At 45.8% G+C, this 24,800-nt stretch overlaps 1 protein-coding gene across 1 annotated transcript; it reads right to left on the reverse strand.

The window, feature by feature from the left end:
- Positions 1-19,290: 19,290 nt before the first annotated feature.
- LOC146806182 (olfactory receptor 51G2-like) lies at positions 19,291-20,277 on the reverse strand. Its single transcript, XM_085623887.1, has one exon. It carries the CDS (start codon positions 20,275-20,277, stop codon positions 19,291-19,293), a length of 987 nt encoding a protein of 328 aa, XP_085480013.1.
- Between the last annotated feature and the right edge of the window lie 4,523 nt (positions 20,278-24,800).

Below are 24,800 nucleotides of genomic sequence, written 5' to 3' on the forward strand. Positions count from 1 at the left end.
TTGTTTGCTCGCCTGCAAAGTTCGTCTGTACCGAAGACTAAAGGTTGTGAGGTGAACCTTACCTGTTGTTCGAGTGATTCCTACTCGTGTGGCAAACCTCAAGAGCTTTGATTTACAAGCGGCAGTCCAGCCGCTGGGAATGCACCACCCTACGAAGATTAGGGGCCGCTGGGGACCTGGCTTCACCCGTCCTCGTGTGGGGCAACAGGCTGTGGATAAGGACGAACTGGCAAGCGAGGGGCGCATCCAGAGCCTTTAAGAACAACAGATAAGTAGCACCGATTCACGGCAAAATAAGTGGACTCTCTTTCCCATATGGCAGCAAGCATTGAACCCATCTGGGCGGCCTTTCGAGGGGCGTGTCATAATGCCGATATAATGGAGGGAGAGTGTCCGTAACTGCAAACTTCAACGTCCAGCCTCTGAAGAAGAGATGATACTCGAAACGCGTCAGGCAAAGCGTTGAGACTGTTTGTTTGCTCGCCTGCAAAGTTCGTCTGTACCGAAGATTAAAGGTTGTGAGGTGAACCTTACCTGTTGTTCGAGTGATTCCTACTCGTGTGGCAAACCTCAAGAGCTTTGATTTACAAGCGGCAGTCCAGCCGCTGGGAATGCACCACCCTACGAAGATTAGGGGCCGCTGGGGACCTGGCTTCACCCGTCCTCGTGTGGGGCAACAGGCTGTGGATAAGGACGAACTGGAAAGCGAGGGGAGCATCCAGAGCCTCTAAGAACAACAGATAAGTTGCACCGATTCACGGCAAAATAAGTGGACTCTCTTTCCCATAAGGCAGCAAGCATTGAACCCATCTGGGCGGCCTTTCGAGGGGCGTGTCATAATGCCGATATAATGGAGGGAGAGTGTCCGTAACTGCAAACTTCAATGTCCAGCCTCTGAAGAAGAGATGATACTCGAAACGCGTCAGGCAAAGCGTTGAGACTGTTTGTTTGCTCGCCTGCAAAGTTCGTCTGTACCGAAGATTAAAGGTTGTGAGGTGAACCTTACCTGTTGTTTGAGTGATTCCTACTCGTGTGGCAAACCTCAAGAGCTTTGATTTACAAGCAGCAGTCCAGCCGCTGGGAATGCACCACCCTACGAAGATTAGGGGCCGCTGGGGACCTGGCTTCACCCGTCCTCGTTTGGGGCAACAGGCTGTGGATGAGGACGAACTGGCAAGCGAGGGGCGCATCCAGAGCCTCTAAGAACAACAGATAAGTAGCACCGATTCACGGCAAAATAAGTGGACTCTCTTTCCCATAAGGCAGCAAGCATTGAACCCATCTGGGCGGCCTTTGGAGGGGCGTGTCATAATGCCGATATAATGGAGGGAGAGTGTCCGTAACTGCAAACTTCAACGTCCAGCCTCTGAAGAAGAGATGATACTCGAAACGTGTCAGGCAAAGCGTTGAGACTGTTTGTTTGCTCGCCTGCAAAGTTCGTCTGTACCGAAGATTAAAGGTTGTGAGGTGAACCTTACCTGTTGTTCGAGTGATTCCTACTCGTGTGGCAAACCTCAAGAGCTTTGATTTACAAGCGGCAGTCCAGCCGCTGGGAATGCACCACCCTACGAAGATTAGGGGCCGCTGGGGACCTGGCTTCACCCGTTCTCGTGTGGGGCAACAGGCTGTGGATAAGGACGAACTGGCAAGCGAGGGGCGCATCCAGAGCCTCTAAGAACAACAGATAAGTAGCACCGATTCACGGCAAAATAAGTGGACTCTCTTTCCCATAAGGCAGCAAGCATTGAACCCATCTGGGCGGCCTTTCGAGGGGCGTGTCATAATGCCGATATAATGGAGGGAGAGTGTCCGTAACTGCAAACTTCAACGTCCAGCCTCTGAAGAAGAGATGATACTCGAAACGCGTCAGGCAAAGCGTTGAGACTGTTTGTTTGCTCGCCTGCAAAGTTCGTCTGTACCGAAGATTAAAGGTTGTGAGGTGAACCTTACCTGTTGTTCGAGTGATTCCTACTCGTGTGGCAAACCTCAAGAGCTTTGATTTACAAGCGGCAGTCCAGCCGCTGGGAATGCACCACCCTACGAAGATTAGGGGCCGCTGGGGACCTGGCTTCACCCGTCCTCGTGTGGGGCAACAGGCTGTGGATAAGGACGAACTGGCAAGCGAGGGGCGCATCCAGAGCCTCTAAGAACAACAGATAAGTAGCACCGATTCACGGCAAAATAAGTGGACTCTCTTTCCCATAAGGCAGCAAGCATTGAACCCATCTGGGCGGCCTTTCGAGGGGCGTGTCATAATGCCGATATAATGGAGGGAGAGTGTCCGTAACTGCAAACTTCAACGTCCAGCCTCTGAAGAAGAGATGATACTCGAAACGCGTCAGGCAAAGCGTTGAGACTGTTTGTTTGCTCGCCTGCAAAGTTCGTCTGTACCGAAGATTAAAGGTTGTGAGGTGAACCTTACCTGTTGTTCGAGCGATTCCTACTCGTGTGGCAAACCTCAAGAGCTTTGATTTACAAGCGGCAGTCCAGCCGCTGGGAATGCACCACCCTACGAAGATTAGGGGCTGCTGGGGACCTGGCTTCACCCGTCCTCGTGTGGGGCAACAGGCTGTGGATAAGGACGAACTGGCAAGCGAGGGGCGCATCCAGAGCCTCTAAGAACAACAGATAAGTAGCACCGATTCAAGGCAAAATAAGTGGAATCTCTTTCCCATAAGGCAGCAAGCATTGAACCCATCTGGGCGGCCTTTCGAGGGGCGTGTCATAATGCCGATATAATGGAGGGAGAGTGTCCGTAACTGCAAACTTCAACGTCCAGCCTCTGAAGAAGAGATGATACTCGAAACGCGTCAGGCAAAGCGTTGAGACTGTTTGTTTGCTCGCCTGCAAAGTTCGTCTGTACCGAAGACTAAAGGTTGTGAGGTGAACCTTACCTGTTGTTCGAGTGATTCTTACTCGTGTGGCAAACCTCAAGAGCTTTGATTTACAAGCGGCAGTCCAGCCGCTGGGAATGCACCACCCTACGAAGATTAGGGGCCGCTGGGGACCTGGCTTCACCCGTCCTCGTGTGGGGCAACAGGCTGTGGATAAGGACGAACTGGCAAGCGAGGGGCACATCCAGAGCCTTTAAGAACAACAGATAAGTAGCACCGATTCACGGCAAAATAAGTGGACTCTCTTTCCCATATGGCAGCAAGCATTGAACCCATCTGGGCGGCCTTTCGAGGGGCGTGTCATAATGCCGATATAATGGAGGGAGAGTGTCCGTAACTGCAAACTTCAACGTCCAGCCTCTGAAGAAGAGATGATACTCGAAACGCGTCAGGCAAAGCGTTGAGACTGTTTGTTTGCTCGCCTGCAAAGTTCGTCTGTACCGAAGATTAAAGGTTGTGAGGTGAACCTTACCTGTTGTTTGAGTGATTCCTACTCGTGTGGCACACCTCAAGAGCTTTGATTTACAAGCGGCAGTCCAGCCGCTGGGAATGCACCACCCTACGAAGATTAGGGGCCGCTGGGGACCTGGCTTCACCCGTCCTCGTTTGGGGAAACAGGCTGTGGATGAGGACGAACTGGCAAGCGAGGGGCGCATCCAGAGCCTCTAAGAACAACAGATAAGTAGCACCGATTCACGGCAAAATAAGTGGACTCTCTTTCCCATAAGGCAGCAAGCATTGAACCCATCTGGGCAGCCTTTGGAGGGGCGTGTCATAATGCCGATATAATGGAGGGAGAGTGTCCGTAACTGCAAACTTCAACGTCCAGCCTCTGAAGAAGAGATGATACTCGAAACGCGTCAGGCAAAGCGTTGAGACTGTTTGTTTGCTCGCCTGCATAGTTCGTATGTACCGAAGATTAAAGGTTGGGAGGTGAACCTTACCTGTTGTTCGAGTGATTCCTACTCGTGTGGCAAACCTCAAGAGCTTTGATTTACAAGCGGCAGTCCAGCCGCTGGGAATGCACCACCCTACGAAGATTAGGGGCCGCTGGGGACCTGGCTTCACCCGTCCTCGTGTGGGGCAACAGGCTGTGGATAAGGACGAACTGGCAAGCGAGGGGCGCATCCAGAGCCTCTAAGAACAACAGATAAGTAGCACCGATTCACGGCAAAATAAGTGGACTCTCTTTCCCATAAGGTAGCAAGCATTGAACCCATCTGGGCGGCCTTTCGAGGGGCGTGTCATAATGCCGATATAATGGAGGGAGAGTGTCCGTAACTGCAAACTTCAACGTCCAGCCTCTGAAGAAGAGATGATACTCGAAACGCGTCAGGCAAAGCGTTGAGACTGTTTGTTTGCTCGCCTGCAAAGTTCGTCTGTACCGAAGACTAAAGGTTGTGAGGTGAACCTTACCTGTTGTTCGAGTGATTCCTACTCGTGTGGCAAACCTCAAGAGCTTTGATTTACAAGCGGCAGTCCAGCCGCTGGGAATGCACCACCCTACGAAGATTAGGGGCCGCTGGGGACCTGGCTTCACCCGTTCTCGTGTGGGGCAACAGGCTGTGGATAAGGACGAACTGGCAAGCGAGGGGCGCATCCAGAGCCTCTAAGAACAACAGATAAGTAGCACCGATTCACGGCAAAATAAGTGGACTCTCTTTCCCATAAGGCAGCAAGCATTGAACCCATCTGGGCGGCCTTTCGAGGGGCGTGTCATAATGCCGATATAATGGAGGGAGAGTGTCCGTAACTGCAAACTTCAACGTCCAGCCTCTGAAGAAGAGATGATACTCGAAACGCGTCAGGCAAAGCGTTGAGACTGTTTGTTTGCTCGCCTGCAAAGTTCGTCTGTACCGAAGATTAAAGGTTGTGAGGTGAACCTTACCTGTTGTTCGAGTGATTCCTACTCGTGTGGCAAACCTCAAGAGCTTTGATTTACAAGCGGCAGTCCAGCCGCTGGGAATGCACCACCCTACGAAGATTAGGGGCCGCTGGGGACCTGGCTTCACCCGTCCTCGTGTGGGACAACAGGCTGTGGATAAGGACGAACTGGCAAGCGAGGGGCGCATCCAGAGCCTCTAAGAACAACAGATAAGTAGCACCGATTCACGGCAAAATAAGTGGACTCTCTTTCCCATAAGGCAGCAAGCATTGAACCCATCTGGGCGGCCTTTCAAGGGCGTGTCATAATGCCGATATAATGGAGGGAGAGTGTCCGTAACTGCAAACTTCAACGTCCAGCCTCTGAAGAAGAGATGATACTCAAAACGCCTCAGGCAAAGCGTTGAGACTGTTTGTTTGCTCGCCTGCAAAGTTCGTCTGTACCGAAGATTAAAGGTTGTGAGGTGAACCTTACCTGTTGTTCGACTGATTCCTACTCGTGTGGCAAACCTGAAGAGCTTTGATTTACAAGCGGCAGTCCAGCCGCTGGGAATGCACCACCCTACGAAGATTAGGGGCCGCTGGGGACCTGGCTTCACCCGTCCTCGTGTGGGGCAACAGGCTGTGGATAAGGATGAACTGGCAAGCGAGGGGCGCATCCAGAGCCTCTAAGAACAACAGATAAGTAGCACCGATTCACGGCAAAATAAGTGGACTCTCTTTCCCATAAGGCAGCAAGCATTGAACCCATCTGGGCGGCCTTTCGAGGGGCGTGTCATAATGCCGATATAATGGAGGGAGAGTGTCCGTAACTGCAAACTTCAACGTCCAGCCTCTGAAGAAGAGATGATACTCGAAACGCGTCAGGCAAAGCGTTGAGACTGTTTGTTTGCTCGCCTGCAAAGTTCGTCTGTACCGAAGATTAAAGGTTGTGAGGTGAACCTTACCTGTTGTTCGAGTGATTCCTACTCGTGTGGCAAACCTCAAGAGCTTTGATTTACAAGCGGCAGTCCAGCCGCTGGGAATGCACCACCCTACGAAGATTAGGGGCTGCTGGGGACCTGGCTTCACCCGTCCTCGTGTGGGGCAACAGGCTGTGGATAAGGACGAACTGGCAAGCGAGGGGCGCATCCAGAGCCTCTAAGAACAACAGATAAGTAGCACCGATTCACGGCAAAATAAGTGGACTCTCTTTCCCATAAGGCAGCAAGCATTGAACCCATCTGGGCGGCCTTTCGAGGGGCGTGTCATAATGCCGATATAATGGAGGGAGAGTGTCCGTAACTGCAAACTTCAACGTCCAGCCTCTGAAGAAGAGATGATACTCGAAACGCGTCAGGCAAAGCGTTGAGACTGTTTGTTTGCTCGCCTGCAAAGTTCGTCTGTACCGAAGATTAAAGGTTGTGAGGTGAACCTTACCTGTTGTTCGAGTGATTCCTACTCGTGTGGCAAACCTCAAGAGCTTTGATTTACAAGCGGCAGTCCAGCCGCTGGGAATGCACCACCCTACGAAGATTAGGGGCCGCTGGGGACCTGGCTTCACCCGTCCTCGTGTGGGACAACAGGCTGTGGATAAGGACGAACTGGCAAGCGAGGGGCGCATCCAGAGCCTCTAAGAACAACAGATAAGTAGCACCGATTCACGGCAAAATAAGTGGACTCTCTTTCCCATAAGGCAGCAAGCATTGAACCCATCTGGGCGGCCTTTCAAGGGCGTGTCATAATGCCGATATAATGGAGGGAGAGTGTCCGTAACTGCAAACTTCAACGTCCAGCCTCTGAAGAAGAGATGATACTCAAAACGCCTCAGGCAAAGCGTTGAGACTGTTTGTTTGCTCGCCTGCAAAGTTCGTCTGTACCGAAGATTAAAGGTTGTGAGGTGAACCTTACCTGTTGTTCGACTGATTCCTACTCGTGTGGCAAACCTGAAGAGCTTTGATTTACAAGCGGCAGTCCAGCCGCTGGGAATGCACCACCCTACGAAGATTAGGGGCCGCTGGGGACCTGGCTTCACCCGTCCTCGTGTGGGGCAACAGGCTGTGGATAAGGATGAACTGGCAAGCGAGGGGCGCATCCAGAGCCTCTAAGAACAACAGATAAGTAGCACCGATTCACGGCAAAATAAGTGGACTCTCTTTCCCATAAGGCAGCAAGCATTGAACCCATCTGGGCGGCCTTTCGAGGGGCGTGTCATAATGCCGATATAATGGAGGGAGAGTGTCCGTAACTGCAAACTTCAACGTCCAGCCTCTGAAGAAGAGATGATACTCGAAACGCGTCAGGCAAAGCGTTGAGACTGTTTGTTTGCTCGCCTGCAAAGTTCGTCTGTACCGAAGATTAAAGGTTGTGAGGTGAACCTTACCTGTTGTTCGAGTGATTCCTACTCGTGTGGCAAACCTCAAGAGCTTTGATTTACAAGCGGCAGTCCAGCCGCTGGGAATGCACCACCCTACGAAGATTAGGGGCTGCTGGGGACCTGGCTTCACCCGTCCTCGTGTGGGGCAACAGGCTGTGGATAAGGACGAACTGGCAAGCGAGGGGCGCATCCAGAGCCTCTAAGAACAACAGATAAGTAGCACCGATTCACGGCAAAATAAGTGGACTCTCTTTCCCATAAGGCAGCAAGCATTGAACCCATCTGGGCGGCCTTTCGAGGGGCGTGTCATAATGCCGATATAATGGAGGGAGAGTGTCCGTAACTGCAAACTTCAACGTCCAGCCTCTGAAGAAGAGATGATACTCGAAACGCGTCAGGCAAAGCGTTGAGACTGTTTGTTTGCTCGCCTGCAAAGTTCGTCTGTACCGAAGATTAAAGGTTGTGAGGTGAACCTTACCTGTTGTTCGAGTGATTCCTACTCGTGTGGCAAACCTCAAGAGCTTTGATTTACAAGCGGCAGTCCAGCCGCTGGGAATGCACCACCCTACGAAGATTAGGGGCCGCTGGGGACCTGGCTTCACCCGTCCTTGTGTGGGGCAACAGGCTGTGGATAAGGACGAACTGGCAAGCGAGGGGCGCATCCAGAGCCTCTAAGAACAACAGATAAGTAGCACCGATTCACGGCAAAATAAGTGGACTCTCTTTCCCATAAGGCAGCAAGCATTGAACCCATCTGGGCGGCCTTTCGAGGGGCGTGTCATAATGCCGATATAATGGAAGGAGAGTGTCCGTAACTGCAAACTTCAACGTCCAGCCTCTGAAGAAGAGATGATACTCGAAACGCGTCAGGCAAAGCGTTGAGACTGTTTCTTTGCTCGCCTGCAAAGTTCGTCTGTACCGAAGATTAAAGGTTGTGAGGTGAACCTTACCTGTTGTTCGAGTGATTCCTACTCATGTGGCAAACCTCAAGAGCTTTGATTTACAAGCGGCAGTCCAGCTGCTGGGAATGCACCACCCTACGAAGATTAGGGGCCGCTGGGGACCTGGCTTCACCCGTCCTCGTGTGGGGCAACAGGCTGTGGATAAGGACGAACTGGCAAGCGAGGGGCGCATCCAGAGCCTCTAAGAACAACAGATAAGTAGCACCGATTCACGGCAAAATAAGTGGACTCTCTTTCCCATAAGGCAGCAAGCATTGAACCCATCTGGGCGGCCTTTCGAGGGGCGTGTCATAATGCCGATATAATGGAGGGAGAGTGTCCGTAACTGCAAACTTCAACGTCCAGCCTCTGAAGAAGAGATGATACTCGAAACGCGTCAGGCAAAGCGTTGAGACTGTTTGTTTGCTCGCCTGCAAAGTTCGTCTGTACCGAAGATTAAAGGTTGTGAGGTGAACCTTACCTGTTGTTCGAGTGATTCCTACTCGTGTGGCAAACCTCAAGAGCTTTGATTAACAAGCGGCAGTCCAGCCGCTGGGAATGCACCACCCTACGAAGATTAGGGGCCGCTGGGGACCTGGCTTCACCCGTCCTCGTGTGGGGCAACAGGCTGTGGATAAGGACGAACTGGCAAGCGAGAGGCGCATCCAGAGCCTCTAAGAACAACAGATAAGTAGCACCGATTCACGGCAAAATAAGTGGACTCTCTTTCCCATAAGGCAGCAAGCATTGAACCCATCTGGGCGGCCTTTCGAGGGGCGTGTCATAATGCCGATATAATGGAGGGAGAGTGTCCGTAACTGAAAACTTCAACGTCCAGCCTCTGAAGAAGAGATGATACTCGAAACGCGTCAGGCAAAGCGTTGAGACTGTTTGTTTGCTCGCCTGCAAAGTTCGTCTGTACCGAAGATTAAAGGTTGTGAGGTGAACCTTACCTGTTGTTCGAGTGATTCCTACTCGTGTGGCAAACCTCAAGAGCTTTGATATATATATATATATATATATATATATATATATTATCTACTGGCGGTCGCCAGTAGATAGTTATATTTAGGACCGTGTTTCCATAGGAAATCCGCAACATTCTTTGGGAATAACTTTGGCGCCGGTTGACGAATCCTCGCGAAATTTTCAAAATAGGTGGGGCGCTCCGCTCCGCTCCTACCCTGAAAGTCTCGGGGGGATTCGTCAAGCGGGGTCTGAGAAAAAAGGGGGGTCCCAAATGCGTTTTTCCCATGCAATTTTCTATAGGGACCTTTAGTCCAAGGTACAGCCCGAACGGCTGAACAGAATTACTTGAAATTTGGCAAAGAGATAGTCCTCAGGTCAAGCATGTGCCTTTTGCATATATGGTGTCAATCTGTTCAGTAGTTCCTGAGAAAATCAAAAGTAAAATCACATACATATCTGGGCGGAGCCTAGCCATACATATCATTGTGAGATCTGATTGGCTGTCAGTACTTCATCCAAGAAGTGTTGGCAGCCATCTTGGGACCAATATACATGATAGCACCTCATTAAAAAGCATTGCAGTTAATAGAAGGTTTTAAGACTTTAGTTACATTATAAATCATTTGTTGATGGTACCATACGCATTTTAGGAATTGTGGTGTGTTCTAAGGTGATTTTACCATGTGAAAAAGCCTTCTGCTGTGATATCACGAACCATGTTTGAGAGAAAACTATTTTCTCATACTTTTCCCACAGAGGTTTGGAAGGTGATCTATAAGCTAAACTGTGAGCATATTTTCTGTAAATTCACATTATCTTTCTCAGTCATGTAAGAATGAAGTCTGAAATTCTCAGTAAAACATGTACATCCAACAAGGGCAGAGACTGTCAGTTGATTCCTTTGTGTTCTACTGCAGCTTCCCAGAGTGCTCTAAAGAACAACTAGAGCGCTAACAGTCTTACTTATGACAAAAGTATGGCACACCTGAAGCCATCTTGATTTGAATAAAGTGGTAAAACTTAAAACATTTAATGGCACATGCATCAACAATGCCATTTGCGATTCCTTATTAGCGAAAAATAAGGAATCGCTAATAAAGAATAGCAAAAGGCTATGCATGTAGGAATCGCTATTCAAATAGCGCTTCCTTAACTTTCCATAATTTCTACTAGCAAATTGCGAGTAGCAATTAAGGAATGCCATCCCAATCATTCCTATGGGCCTCCAGGCCCATAGGAATGAATTGGAGATTGCATGAGCAAATAGCGAGTACCAGTAGGTTCTCGCAAATTGCTCATGCAATTTCAAGGGTGCAAGGGTGTCAAAATGACACCCTATTGCACCCCTGAAATTGATATGTGCACATATGTTGCACACACACATGCTCTAAGGGCATGTGTGTGCGCAACATGAAACTTTGAAAAATGCACAAAAGTGCATTTTTCAAACTTTTAGCAAATTACCATGCAGTTCATCTTCATGGTAATTTGCTCCCCCTATTAGCGAATTCGCTCATTTTTTAACTTTCATGCATTGCATTTAAGGAATCCCAAATTGAGATTGCTTAAATTAAGGAATCTCAATTTGGGATTCCTTAAATGCTATCGCTATTTAAGGAATCGCTATTTAAGGATTCACTAAATAGCGATTTTTGCTTTTGGGTTGATGCATTGGGATTGGGTATTTTTAACTCAATACCGGGAGCTATTAGCGAATCGGTATTTTACCGACTGGATTTTGGCTTGATGCATGAGGCTGTTAATTTACAAAGGAACAAAATGAGGGGGTTCATTTTGCCATATAAATTATGATTAGTGCTGCAGAAAGAAAAACTAGGGCACATTTTGACTTCTGAAATCCTCTTTTATTTCATAAAAACATTCTGACATGCAGACTGAAACATGCACTTTGAATACCAGCAGCAGACTTGCCTGGTGAGCAGTAGCTTTACTACAGTGATCTAATGAGCAACTAGAGTGCTAACATTCAGAATTTATGGCAAATGTGTGACATATCTGAATACCTTCTTGATGGAATCAAAGTAAAAAACTGAAAGCATTTCCTACTGAGGAGACTGCAGTAAATGAGGAAATTAGGAAACTTCATAACAAATAAATCTCCTAAAATGGCCACCAGAGACAAAAGAGCCCAAATGTAGCCCAAATATCACCCAGAAGTAGCCCAAATATAGCCCAATGACAGAAGTGTGCAAAACACCTATTTTGTGTGTATTTGCAGTTTTATATAGTGCAGACTTGTCAGGTATTGGAGTGCTTTACATGAACATTGGTTACATCACACAAGATCAAATTCATTTTGGTTGTAGACATGGGGAGATTAAGTGATTTGACCAGAATCACAGAATGTTGAGCTGAAGCAGAAACTTCAACCTGGTTCCCCAGTTGCAAAGTCTGCAGCTCTGGAAGTAACACCACACCCTCTCCCCTTGGATGCAACATTTAATCAAGTGGTCAACTGGATAAAAAAACTAAGATTACAAATAATTTAAATTTCTTTGTCGCTATTTGAAAACTCAGAAAAAATGTCCTCATTTTAGTTGTTTAGAGCACTAACCAAAATTTTGATGCAAATAAGACCCTCTCATATATGTAATTTCTAAAGGAAATGCTCTAGGCATTACAGTTTTGATTACATCAAGATGACATCAGGCATTCCACACTTTTGTAATAAATATAGAATGTTAGCAATCTAGTTGTTCATTGGGATACTGTTGAGAGGCAGAGGCCAGGGGCACGGACTCTGAAAATTGAAGGCAGGTAGGAGAGTGCAGAGGCAACAAATTGACCACCCTAGGCAGGCAGGAAGGGCAGTGGCAGCACAACAGACTATGGAGGGCAGTGGAAAGGGGGGCAGGGGCAACAAACCAACAATACAGGACTGGCAAGAGAGGCTGTGGCAATATAATAGACCATTGTGGGCAGAAGGAAGAGGCAGTGGTCATACAACCATACATGCCAACAGACCCATTTCAGCCAGGAAACGTCCAATGTTTTTAAGCTCAAATGGGCTTTACTTGATCTGTTTCCTGTCTACAATCTTCTCTTTTTCAATGTAACTCAAAGGGGAAAATCAATACCCCAGTTTTATTTCAAAATCTCCCTCTTACCAAGTTCAAAATGTTCGCAAGTATGGTACATTGGATCATGGTAGGCAGAAGGTATTGGGGTAGGGACATGGACTTGGATAACAGAGGACAGGAGGGACATTGAGAGGTGCACCAAACTGACCCTACAGGGCAGGCATCAGGGTTTGCAGCAGCACAATACACCACACAGGGCATGTGGGACCGGAGTGCAGCACAACAATCCATAGAAAGCAATAGGGAGGGGACAGGACCATGCACATGGACAACAGACAACAGAGGGGAAAGAGGCAATGGTAGCTAGCTGACCATAATGGACAGACAGGAGAGAAAGCTGCAGCATAACAGACCATAAAGGGCAGGAGGGACGGATCAGGGGCATTACAATGGAACCGACAAGCCAGGAGGGAGGGAATAGGGGTCTGCACATGGAAACAGAGGGCTGGGGGCAAGGGGGCAGGGCAGGAGCAGCAAGATGACCATGGAGGTCAGGCAGAATGGGCACTAGAAACAAGACACACCATGGAGAGCAACAGTGAGACTATGATGGTATACACACAGACCATGGAGGGAAGGTGGGAGGGGGTCAGGAGCAGCTAGCTGACCACACAGGGAAGGTGAGAGGGGCCATGGCAGCACAGAAGACCATGCATGGCAAGCGGGAGGGTTAGTGGCAGCACAATGGCTATGATGGGCAGGAAGGAGGGTGCAGGGGCATGCACAAAGTACCATGGAGGATAGAAGGGAGGGTCAGGACCTGGGCACAGACAAGAGAGTTCAGGGGAAGGGGCCTCACAACAGACTGCGCGGGCAGGCAGGAGGAGCAGTTGCAGCACAACAGACCAGGGAGGGCAGAAGGGTGTTGCAGTAAAATGGACCATGGAGGACAGGAGGAAGGGGATATGGGCATGGCATGTGGACAGGCAGGGTGGAGGTGGCAGGGACAGGTTACAGTCATCTGACAATGCTAGACAGATGGTAGGGGAGTGGAAGCTCTACAGAACACTCAGAGTAGATAGGAGTGGCAGGTCCATGGAACATGGTGGTCAAAAAGGATGGAGCAGGGGCATGCACAAAGACATCGGAGGGCAGTGGGAAGGAGAATAGGGCCAGCAAGCAATGCACAGAGGCTAAACAGGAGGTCAATGATGGGCCATAGAATTGGGCAATGGAGGGCAGGATGAGTGGACTGGTACATCATGCTAAATGCAGGGCAGTGGCAGCACATCAGACCATGCATGGCAGGAGGGAGGAGGCTAGTCCATGGATTCAGACAACAGAGGATAGGGAGGAGGTGGATGGGGCAGCAAGCTAACTGTTCATAGAAGGTGGGTATTAGGAACTTTATTGTTTTTAAAATGTGTGTCTGTGCGAACTACTTAAAATATGAACAAGTGTGCAGCATAATCTCACTTTTATTCAGGAAGAAGAGGACGTTTGGGACTGTGACTCCGGGCTCACTTGGCAGAAACATCCCCTGACCCTCCACTCCCCATCGCAAAATGTAATGCCTGTGAAAAGGGTAGGTGGACGCAGTGTTATATAGAACATAGTCCTGAGAGCACGATTGAAAATGAAAACTAGATATAGTATATGGTATAAACTATGCACCAAAAAGTGTGATATAAGATGAACCGGGGCGTGAAATATAATATGCAATACATTGTGCGCAATGACAGATTCATTGGAGAGCGCGAGATAGCACAGGCACTAGCGCTTGCTATGTGATATGCGCCTTGGAGTGTAATATGCACAGGGCAGTGTTGTGTAACCTAAGTAGTCTCTAAAGTTGTAATATAAAATATGTGCTGGGTAGTGTAACATTGCATATGCACTGTGACAAAGATATGGATCCCAGATTGTAATATGTATGGCATAGCGCTGTGCTTTATAACATAGGCATTGAGGAAGGCACGTTAGATGGGGCAATATAACCCGTGCGAAGGCAAGTGTGGCATGACATATTCACGGGGTGGTGTTACAGTGCACATGGGCTAGAGAGTGTCATAGCATACGCACTAGCTGGTGGAATACAACACAGAGGTGTGTGGCACACGGCGGGCACTGGTGGGTGTAACACAGCATTGGGCTCAGCCAGGAGCACGCTGTGACTCTCAAGTGAGGTTTGTCTCCTTTCCAGAGAGTAAAATAAAAAGTATTACACATCCGGCGGTGGATGTGTGTTTTATTAACCGTGAGGGGGTTTCTTGCATAGTTTGGTCGAATTTTTGTCGAATCCCCTTTGAATGGCTTGGTGTGCATGTGTTTTAAATGTGCCCGTCAATAGCTACCCATGTTTGTATAAATAAACGACAAGGGTGTCTACTTGGAGAGTACCCACCAGCGTGGGCGCCGGGATTAGGCATGGTAGGGTGTCAGACATGTCAGAGCTTCACTAGCGGTGTGAATACATTCTATGTGGATTCATTGTATGCATAGTCGCCTTTTAATGAATATCACGCAAATCGTCATGGTGATAGGTACATACGGTTTGTCCAGCATGTCCTAGGTGTTTCTATAAATATATATATATTTTTTTAAATAAAAAACAAAGGCCGGCCCCGGGGGATGGGGTCCCCGGGGCCATAAGTGGCCTGAGGAGGGGGCCAACACAGCCCCCCTCCTAAAGAATAAAAAAATGTAAAAAAGGCCATGACCTGGGGGTTGGGGTCCCCGGGGCCGATTAAGGCCTTGGGAGGGCCAAATTAATTTTTTTCAACAAAAAAAAGTTAGAGTGCAGGCCCTGGGGGATGGAGTCCCCAGGGATAATAAATTAGAAAAAGAAAGGGGGCCACACAGCCCTCCTTCTTAAAAATAAATAAATAAAAGACCGGCATCGCGCCGGAGGCCACGCCCCCTCCTTGCAGCACTCTGCAAATGCGCCCCCTGGCCAGTTGTAAGTTGAGGAATTAATTCCCCTTCAATACTGAGGGTCCCTGAGGGCCAACTAGCCCAACAGGTATCTTAAGTATGCGCCAGGGAGCTGCGTTGCAGACAGGTGTTCTGAGGCCATGCCCCTTTTTACACCTCCATGCAACGCATCTCTGTGGCGCTTACTGGAGGTACCTAGTGGGCTAGTTTGATCCTAGGGACCCTTAGGATTCAAGGGGCCTTAATCTCTCAACTCAGAACGCCCACAGGCCGTGTGGCGCGTTTTTAAGTTGGGGAAATAATTCCCTTTCAATCCTGAGGGACCCTGGGGTCCAACTAGCCCACCAGGTGCTTCCAGTAAGCACCACTGCTCTGCGTTGCAGAGGGGTGGTGCAGGCAGTGCCACTTTTTACACCTCTCTGCAACGCAGCTCTGTGGTGCTTACTGGAGGTACCTAGTGGTCTAGTTGGACCCTAGGGACCCTCAGGATTCAAGGGGACTTAATCTCCCAACTTAAAACGGCTACAGGGCGTGTTTACACAGTGGGGAAGGGAGGGGACGGGGCATGAGGTGACCTGTTCAAACACGCCCTGTGGTGCGTTTTAAGAGGTAGTTTTAATCCCCTGCCCTATTATATACTAGGGGCTTACAGAGGAGGTCATGCTAATCACAGGGGGACCCCAACACATAGTGTGCCCTAGTGTATGTAGGTGTTTTCACTGTATTCTGAGTGTCTTTTAACATAGCACTGGCTCTAGGACTGGTTAGTCAGACTCAGTTACCACCAGTATCCGTCTGAAAAAGTTGAGGGTACAGGATGATTTTGCAACAAGGCTTGTTTCTGCTCTTCTGTTGGTTCTTTCTGCACGTTACACTTCTTCCTGCACTTTTCTTCGTCTTTGAGGACTTCTGTTTCTTCTTTCTGCATTTCTTTTTTTTCTTTCTGTGCGTTTTTCCTTCTTTCTTCATATGTCCTATCTCTGTAGGCATAGCTAGAAATTAGCATTTAAAAAACCTTTGAAATTCACTGAAAAAAACATAGGTTTCAGGCACGTTATAGCTAGGAATTAGCATTTAAAAAACCTAAGAAATTCCCTGAAAAAACCATAGGTTTCAGGGGCGTTATAGTTAGCTGGACTTTGCACTCGTACAAAACCATAGAAATTCCCCCGTTATAGTTAGTTCAGCTAACTATAACACGCGCGCCCGCAATGCACTGCTGATGACGTCACATATTACATCACTCATGACATGGTCAGTGACATCACTCATGACATCACTGATGACATCTCAATATATATATATACCTACTGGCAATAGTTATAGTTAGCACCCACTTTTCCCAACATTTATTGTTTTGGTGATAACTTTGGCACTGTTTGATGAATCTTTTTGAAATTTTAAAACGGGTGTCCCAGTTACTTTCACCGCTGTTTGGAAAGTTTTGGGAGTATTAGTTAAGTGGGGGCTGAGAAAAAGAGGGGGTCCCAAATGCTTCTTCCCCATGCAATGTCTGTGGGGATTTTGTATTTTTTTTAACACAATTACTCCGCAAACCGCTGAACTAAATTACACCAAATTTGGCAGAAAGCTAGATTGTGGTCCAGAAGGTGACCATTTTGTATTTTGGTGCAAATCCATTCAGTAGTTTGGGAGTATTAAAGAAACAATGCATAGATATCTAATGATGCAAATCATCTGCCGATCCACCTGTGGGGGATAGCCAAGGATCCGTGAAAAAAAAGCCCTGATTGGCTGGCCATAATGTGAAAGGAAAGTTGCAGTGGCCATTTTGTTCTTGCTATGCCCGGGGATGGGACAAATAAAGTGTTAAAACAGGTAATGTGTGAGGATACAGGTATCCTATCTCCAAAGGACAGATAGGACAAGAATTTGCACCCAAAAAAACATTTTTTGAGTACGTATCGAGGATCCATGGGTTCCTGCTTATCCGAAGCCAATTGGAAAAAAAACTCTCACCCATAGAACACCATTCCCACTTGATGCATTACTGAAGGCTGTGCATAACATGGGGTTGGCTGCAGGGCATGGCCGCAGGCCAGGTCTTGCAGCTAATCCCCGCTGCACACAGCTGAAGGTCGTGTGCAGCAGGGATTTTATTACGTTTTGATAATTATATATCACTTTACGTTAAAAAAACATACAAATACACTGAAAAAACATAGGTTAAAGGGATGTACTAGCTAGGTTCATGTTTTACTCACTCAAAACCATAGAAATTCAGCAATTATAGTTATACTTATCAAATAATATACTGTGATTTAAGAATAAATCTACTTTGGACAAATACTTATTTATTGAGTTTGTACTTATTTCATTTAAAGACCTCAAAAACAGTCAGTGTTATTTATAGTAATACTTATAGTTACACTTATCTGAAGAAATTTAAACTTGTGTTATTAGATATATAACAAACAAAATGTAACCTATGTTCATTGAATGCAGAGGAAGATATTACACATATCTTATTTTTTACTCCAGCAAATGCTAACCAGGCAGGAAAATGGATACATCCACTCTGCTTGAGTTTGATGACCAGAAAATACATGGAGGCTCGGAGAATATTAAAGTCAGATAGCTCAAGATTTATTGTATTTGATGTTAGTAGATTTTTACTTGCAGTGAGCTATCTACAGAAAAGGAGAGGGTTAAAATGTTAATGGTTGTATATTTTATGATTTCTTATTTATTGAGTTTTAATATAGTTTATAATCCAATTTAATATATGTGACACTGTATCTCTAGTACTATTTTAACAAATCTAAATTCTCTGACTGAGTTATTTTGGTATGCTGTTAGCACTTTATACAAGCTAAGCAAATGCTCTTAGTGATGATTGCCCTTTGACCGTAATTGTACCTTGCTACTCTGGGAACGTACTATACATTTTATTTTTGTATGTTCTATGTTTTATATTGTTCATGCCACATTTGTGCATGAGTAAAACTTTTTAATGTCAGATTCTTTTATGGTTCTGTGAACTAAAATAAAGATCTTTTGAATTTAATTGAACAAACACAAGGAGATGAGGAACAGAGCGCTGAAACTTTTCAGACACTTACTCCCAGTCACAGATCTGGGTTGAATCCATCACTGTTATTTAGCTCACTTTGTCACCCAAGTTAAGACCCATTCAAATGCAAATCAGCCTTGACCCTGTTCCTCATGGGAACAGCCCAGCCTGGAACTGCCAAGCCAGGTCCTCCTTGGACTGAAACAAGCATCCTGGAACCGGATTCAGGGTAACACCACAATACAGCCAGGCTAGCGCTTGAATTCACTGACAAAGTGAGCATAGGACCCACGTCTGGGCATACCCTGCCAACTTTGGGCAGCAAAGCAAACACAACAATATGATGGACTAAGCACTGAAACTTTTCAGACACTCACTCACAGTCACAGATCTGGGTTGAATTTATCAAGTTATTTAGCTTCGCCACCCCAGTTCAGACCCAGCAATATGCAAATCAGTCTTGACTCTGTTCCCATTGGGAACAGTCCAGCCCAAACTGCCAAGCCAAGTCCTCCGTGGACCAGAATCAATCATCCTGGGACTGGTGTCAGTGTAACACCCCTCATCTGCTGGGTTGACGAAGTGAGCTAAAGAATGAAGATGGATTCAACCCAGATCTGTGACTGGGAGTGATTGTCTGAAAAGTTTCAGTGCGCCGTCCATCATCTCTTTGTGTTTGTGTTATATACATAACATCATGCAGGATTAAGATGCTTTAAAATCTCACATTCACAAGAGAATCATGCAGGTACTTATGATTCATGGTCTGTGAACTCTGAGTAATGTATAGAAAGTACAACACGAGACCATCAAGCCTATTCAGTGGTGATATGGATGTTGTAAATCTTTTTTCACTTTTGACACAGCACAAAATAATGCACATGCAGCAAATAAAACCCTTGGCTATAGTCATAAATGATTTAAACATATAGTGTTATTGATTGTGACACTTTGGAGTACAAATACATTGAACTGAAGAAAAAGACTGCCGCATCATTTATTACAACACTGAAACTTATAAACAGATAGTTCAGTGATAAAAGACAGTTGTAATTAGGGGAAACCATATGATCAGACTTTAAGAATCATAATTCAGCAGACCGCATGTCTCTTGACCATGTGCAATTGTTCAGTCAAATGTAAAGTTAATAAAGCAGGCAATATCATAGCTGCACTGTTAGTAGCTGTTAATTTGCTTAGACCATTGAAGGTTAATTTGTAAATGCATATTAACGTATCATGTAGATCTTTCCAGCACAGCATCACAGGTTACACTCAAGGTCCTTCTTGTGTCCACACAGAGGAGTCTGCGGATCGCAGTCCATATCTGCTTGGTTTTCATGCTGTAAATAAGTGGATTAATCCCTGGTGGTATACATGCATATGCAAGACCCATGAGAACAGGTAGAAAAGGAGACGCGTCATTCGCCGATCTGTGAACCCCAGCCAGTCCTATTAGTGGAGTGTAAAATATCAAAACGACAACGATGTGGGACACACATGTGCTGAAGGTCTTGATGGATTCTTCCTTTGAGGCAATAGCTAAGACTACCCTGAGAATCTTGAGATATGAGAAGAGTATGCATAGTAAATCTAGGAAGAAAGACATGACTATGAAAACACCATAGGTGCTAGTCACCCTTGGATCTGTGCAGGCAAGCTTCATCACATCCGGGTGGAAGCAGAAAGCATGGTAGAGCTTTTTATTATCACAATAATGTAGTTGAGTGAGAAAAACAGGAAACGGAATTGTAAAACATATACCTCTGGCTAAAGCCACCAGTCCTATTTTTGGTATCATTGCATGTAAGATTGAGGCGTACCGTAGAGGGTTGCAGATGGCAATGTAGCGGTCAAAGGCCATGGCCATCAAAATGGTGGATCCTGTCAGAGTGAGTGTATGAACAAAGAATAACTGGGTCAGGCATGCGTAGAAATGAATGTTTCTGAAGTCAAACCAGAGTCTTCCGAGCACTGTGGGCAGAGTAGTTAGGCTTTCTCCTACATCTGTTGCTGCAAGCATTGAAATCAAAAAGAACATGGGGGTATGGAGCTGGTTGTCTGAATTTATGATGAATAAAATGAGTACATTCCCAAGAAAAGAAAGGACATACAATAAACACAAAGGGAAAGAAAAGAATACATTTGTTGCAACATTGACCCCCAAAAATCCCATCAGGATGAAAGAAGGAATACTTGAGTTGCTTGTGTCTGCTGATGCCATATTTTTCTTAACAAAGGCAATACCCCTTTTAAATGACCTGCAATACAAAAAACCACAAAAGGAAAATATTAGGAAACTTAAATTTACATGCTTATTAGCAACTTAAGGATGCAGCAGACTGTGAGGTTAGTCACTTCTGTGGAAAACATCCATCACTTACCCATCTTGATTTTTGCTTACAATGCAAAATAGGAACTCATGCAGTGCAACATAAAATTGACCCAGAAAAATAAAATGAAATGCTTTAAAATTGTGTTTTATTAGAAGGAAGTAGTCACATGGACCCCTGCCACCCCACAATTTCAAAATATTTATAAAGGGTAAGTGATCCCTTGTGAACTCCTTACCATTTATGAATGTGCTAGCACCTTTTTTGAGTTGGTAGTAAAATATTAATATTTTGCAACCAAAATTATTAGCAAAAAATGTATAAATTCCATAGTGAATCGGTGTTTAGAAGGGGTGCCGTTAGCATGCCCCTTCCAAATACCGATTTAAAATGGTTTCCTAAAGCACTACTTTATAAAAAAGGATTTTAGCATTTGCAAAGCCTCTGATTTACTGAATAAGAGGGCTGGAGAATGCTAAATCGTTCAGCTAATATCTCCATCTTGTGCTGTAGGATGAGAATATTGAATCCTCTGTGTAGTTTTAGTGAGGATTGCTTTTCCACAAAACAAATGATAATTATCTTTAAAAAGAAAGAAGCCAATTCACTTTAGGTACTTCCTGAGAAGTTTTGGGGTTTTCCCTAAGTGGGGGCTGAGAACAAAAAGGGCGGGGGGGCTCAAAATGCAAAGCACCCATGTATTTTCAAGAGATTTCTGTAGAAAGGGCTATAGCACAAAATGTTGAATGGAATAAAATCAAATTATCCAGGAACCTAGACCTTTGTCTGCAGACTGTGCTTTTGTGATTTGGTGTAAATCTGTTAAGTTGTTTTTGAAAAATGAATGTCAAAAATATTTGTATATCTTTTGTGTCCTCGAGAGTTTTGTGTGAGTCTCTCAAGAGGGTGAACTAAAAAATAGAGCCCTGTAATTGGTCAAAAGGCCTGTTTTTCCCATCAGTGTTTTGCTTCAGTGGCAGTGAGAGACTCCTGTGAGTTCCACAGGGGCAAACACTCTGATTTGCTGGCTGTTAGAGATATAGAATTTGACTGGTCACTAATCCTGCGGAAATTGCTCGGTGTGCAAACTGACCACCACCACGAAATCCATTCAATTAACACCTGAGCTCAAGTGGACCATGAGGCAACACACTAACTGTAATTTGACATATGTGACTTATATGATCACATGTCCCTGCAACCTTAGGTACATTGGAATGACATGCCGCAAGGTAAAACAAAGGATCTGCGAGCACAGAAGCAATGTGAAGTGTAAAAGAGGAACAATGAAAATGAGCAGCCATTACATTGAATTACAACATACCACTAACGACCTGCACTGGGTTGTCTTTGAAACACTAACCGGAAAAACTCACAATGCTGAGAAAGTACATTTTGAAAAAGAACAAAGATGGGTGCATTGTCTGAAGACCAATTCCATTGGACTGAATGACAATATTCCCTGGCTCAGCATAACTTGAATGTCCATTTCTATCACATAACATACCAAGAATGAGCAAGTCGTTGAGACAGGATGACCTACATTATTGATTTCCAAATACTAATCGAAGAACACATCCTCTCTCCCTTCTTCCCCTCATTCCCCCTCACCCCTTTCTCCCTCCTTTCCCCCTCCCAAACAACCCCCCTTTCCCCACACATGATCTGGCAGTGAACCAGGATGACCAACAGTTTGGATCGTTTCTTTAGAAACTTATCTAAATTGCATCACAATATGCCTCCCTTACCACGTTGCTACAATTCATTTCTTCCCATTGCCATATTTCATGTTATTTAAATTTTTTCAATAACGATCAGTTTTGAATTCATTAGGAACTTTTGCCAAAGTCTGTCTTCGCTGATTATATTCAAGACATACATTTAATGACTTCCCTAAACAGCCTTGCGTCACCCGGGATCCTGGAGGGAGAGACAGTACAAGTCGTGCAAGCCTGCTGCGTCAGGTACGAGGAAGCCTGGAAGACTCCATTACCGCCAGGAAGCACGTAAAGTATCACATCAACCAGTGCATGATTATGTGTTCTTTAACCATTACATCAGTGCTCCACATCGCCCATCTCACGATAAAGCCACAATTTGGGAATTTTCTAAGGTTCGCGCCTAACTTTCAATATCGGCATGCTTAAACAGTGATATCGGCTCGGTGACGGAACACTTCATAACACCCGCCGGCACTTCTCTCTGTTTTTCTTTCACTTATTGTTTCTCCTGCAATGTGTTTTATTGATAATAGTGCAGTACAACACATGCTGCTTTCAGATAATTGTTTTTAAGACGCACCCCAAATTGCAGTGAGTCAACCACCTAAATAAGCGCACCTTTTTAGCCCCATGCTGTTTTCTTTAAATACATTCTCTGTCCACTGAGCAGAATTGTGCACCATACCCCTTAAAGAAATCATCCAGCTACATAGCATAATAGCCCCTAGACCGCCAAGGCTTTATGCCTAACAGTGCATTTGAGTTTAAATCTGTTGCAATTAAATACACTTGTAACCACGCAGGATCCTAAAGCCCACCTATCTCCTGCATTGTTTTTTTTAAAAAGGATTGCCATTTTCTTATTTGCTTATATTGATGACATGTTCAAGTTGAACAATATACAATAGATAACACCAGCAGACATCATCATGAGAGCTTTTTTAACCTCTTAATGTTTATTTAGGATCATTATCTTCTTTTCTCTCTTTGTTTATTGTATTTTTCACAACTATAGGTACTACTGACCTACAATTCATAATTCTGAATCACAAAGTTGGGACTGGGAAACATCCATTCCTACTATCACTTACGCTAGGTCCTGAAGAAAGCACCCTGACCCTTCGGGCACTTATAGGGGCTGAAACATGTCGACCATCAATCTGGACTACTAAGTGCAGTGAACTCCTAACCTGTCCATAAACGCACAACACTGTTTTTATCTTCCAGATACTCCGAACTGAATAAAGTTGAAGTTCAGGCAGTATGAGGATTTTTTAAGTTCACCTCACTTAAGCACATTCACTTTTTCCTTTATTACTGATCACTACTGTAATAACCAGTGGTTTCCCTCCAGGTGGACGAAGCACAAAAAGAAACCCAATGATGATGCTGTCACGTATATAAACATGGCCGAGAACCAAGATATACCGCCCAACGAACTGTTTAAGTGAATGAGGGTTTTTTAAGCAGAGACGGCTTGAACTCCTGAACCATGGTTACAGGTACCAGTGATCCATGACCCTTTGATACTTGCACTCTAGTATGCACCCTTATAACTGTAGAAAGCAGTCTTCCTGGAGATGGTAGTTGTTTATCAGAGCTTACTATTCACACTAATCACCTTTGGAAGATGTCCGAGCAGAGAGGGTAGTTTCTCCCTACACTCTACTATGCACACCAGTGACCTTAGGTAGAAGTCTCAACAGATGAAGTAGTATCTCCCCACATGGATTCCACTTTACTATGAAGTGATACGAGGTGGGAGCACTCCACCACCATTGCTCCAGGTTAATTAACCTGGCCCTTATAAAAGGAGGCCCATGCTGTTTGCACAGTCACCGACGGATACATTACTGCATAATTTTATACTGCGTTTTGGCCCCCCTTGGCTAATTGGTCTATATTTAAACCAGGTGAATCAACACGCAAGATTCGCCCATCACTTTATTTGCCCTAACGAAGTTCAATCTTTTGAACAAAATGCGTTGAGTGAGGCTTTGCACAATTTGATGGATTTTGAAATAAAGAACTACTTTCTAACAAAGGGATTGACCAGTCTTTATTACTGAAACATACGTATCTGGGAGTGCGCCGCTCCATTGTTCATAAAGTACTGTATATCTGCCCAACAGTTTGCATCTCTCAATGGCAGGCGCAGGAGTTGATTGTGCACACCAACTTTCATCATATTGCTAAGAACTTTTCAGGGAACATAGCAAAGAAGTGCGGCCACTGGTATCCACCGTTGGTTCTTTGTTTTTGCTAATATCTTCCCACACTCTACCTTGCAGTACACTCTACTGCATATGCTTGTGACCCTGGGGAAAGGTCTCAGTGGAGAGGCTTGTCCCTTGCCACACCTGACAAAGTATATTTGTCACCATGGATAGGACAGTGTCTCTTCACCCCCCCACACCCTTCTTTGCACATCTGTCATACAAGAGAGAGGTCTCAGAGGAGAGACCAGGCCTTCACCACACCCTACTACACACAGCCATTATTCGATAGACAGGTCTCAGTGTAGAGGTCAGTATATCCCCACACTCTACCACACATACCAGTAATCTAAGAGAGAGGTATCAGCAGAGAGGTCAGTCCCTCCCTATACCCTACTATGCACACCCATCATGTAAGTGAGAGGTGTCAACATGGAGGCCAGTCCCTCCCCAAACCCTACTATGCACACTTGTTAT

This window comes from Triturus cristatus, chromosome 8, assembly GCF_964204655.1.
Source record: "Triturus cristatus chromosome 8, aTriCri1.1, whole genome shotgun sequence".
In the NCBI taxonomy this organism is placed as follows: domain Eukaryota; kingdom Metazoa; phylum Chordata; class Amphibia; order Caudata; family Salamandridae; genus Triturus; species Triturus cristatus.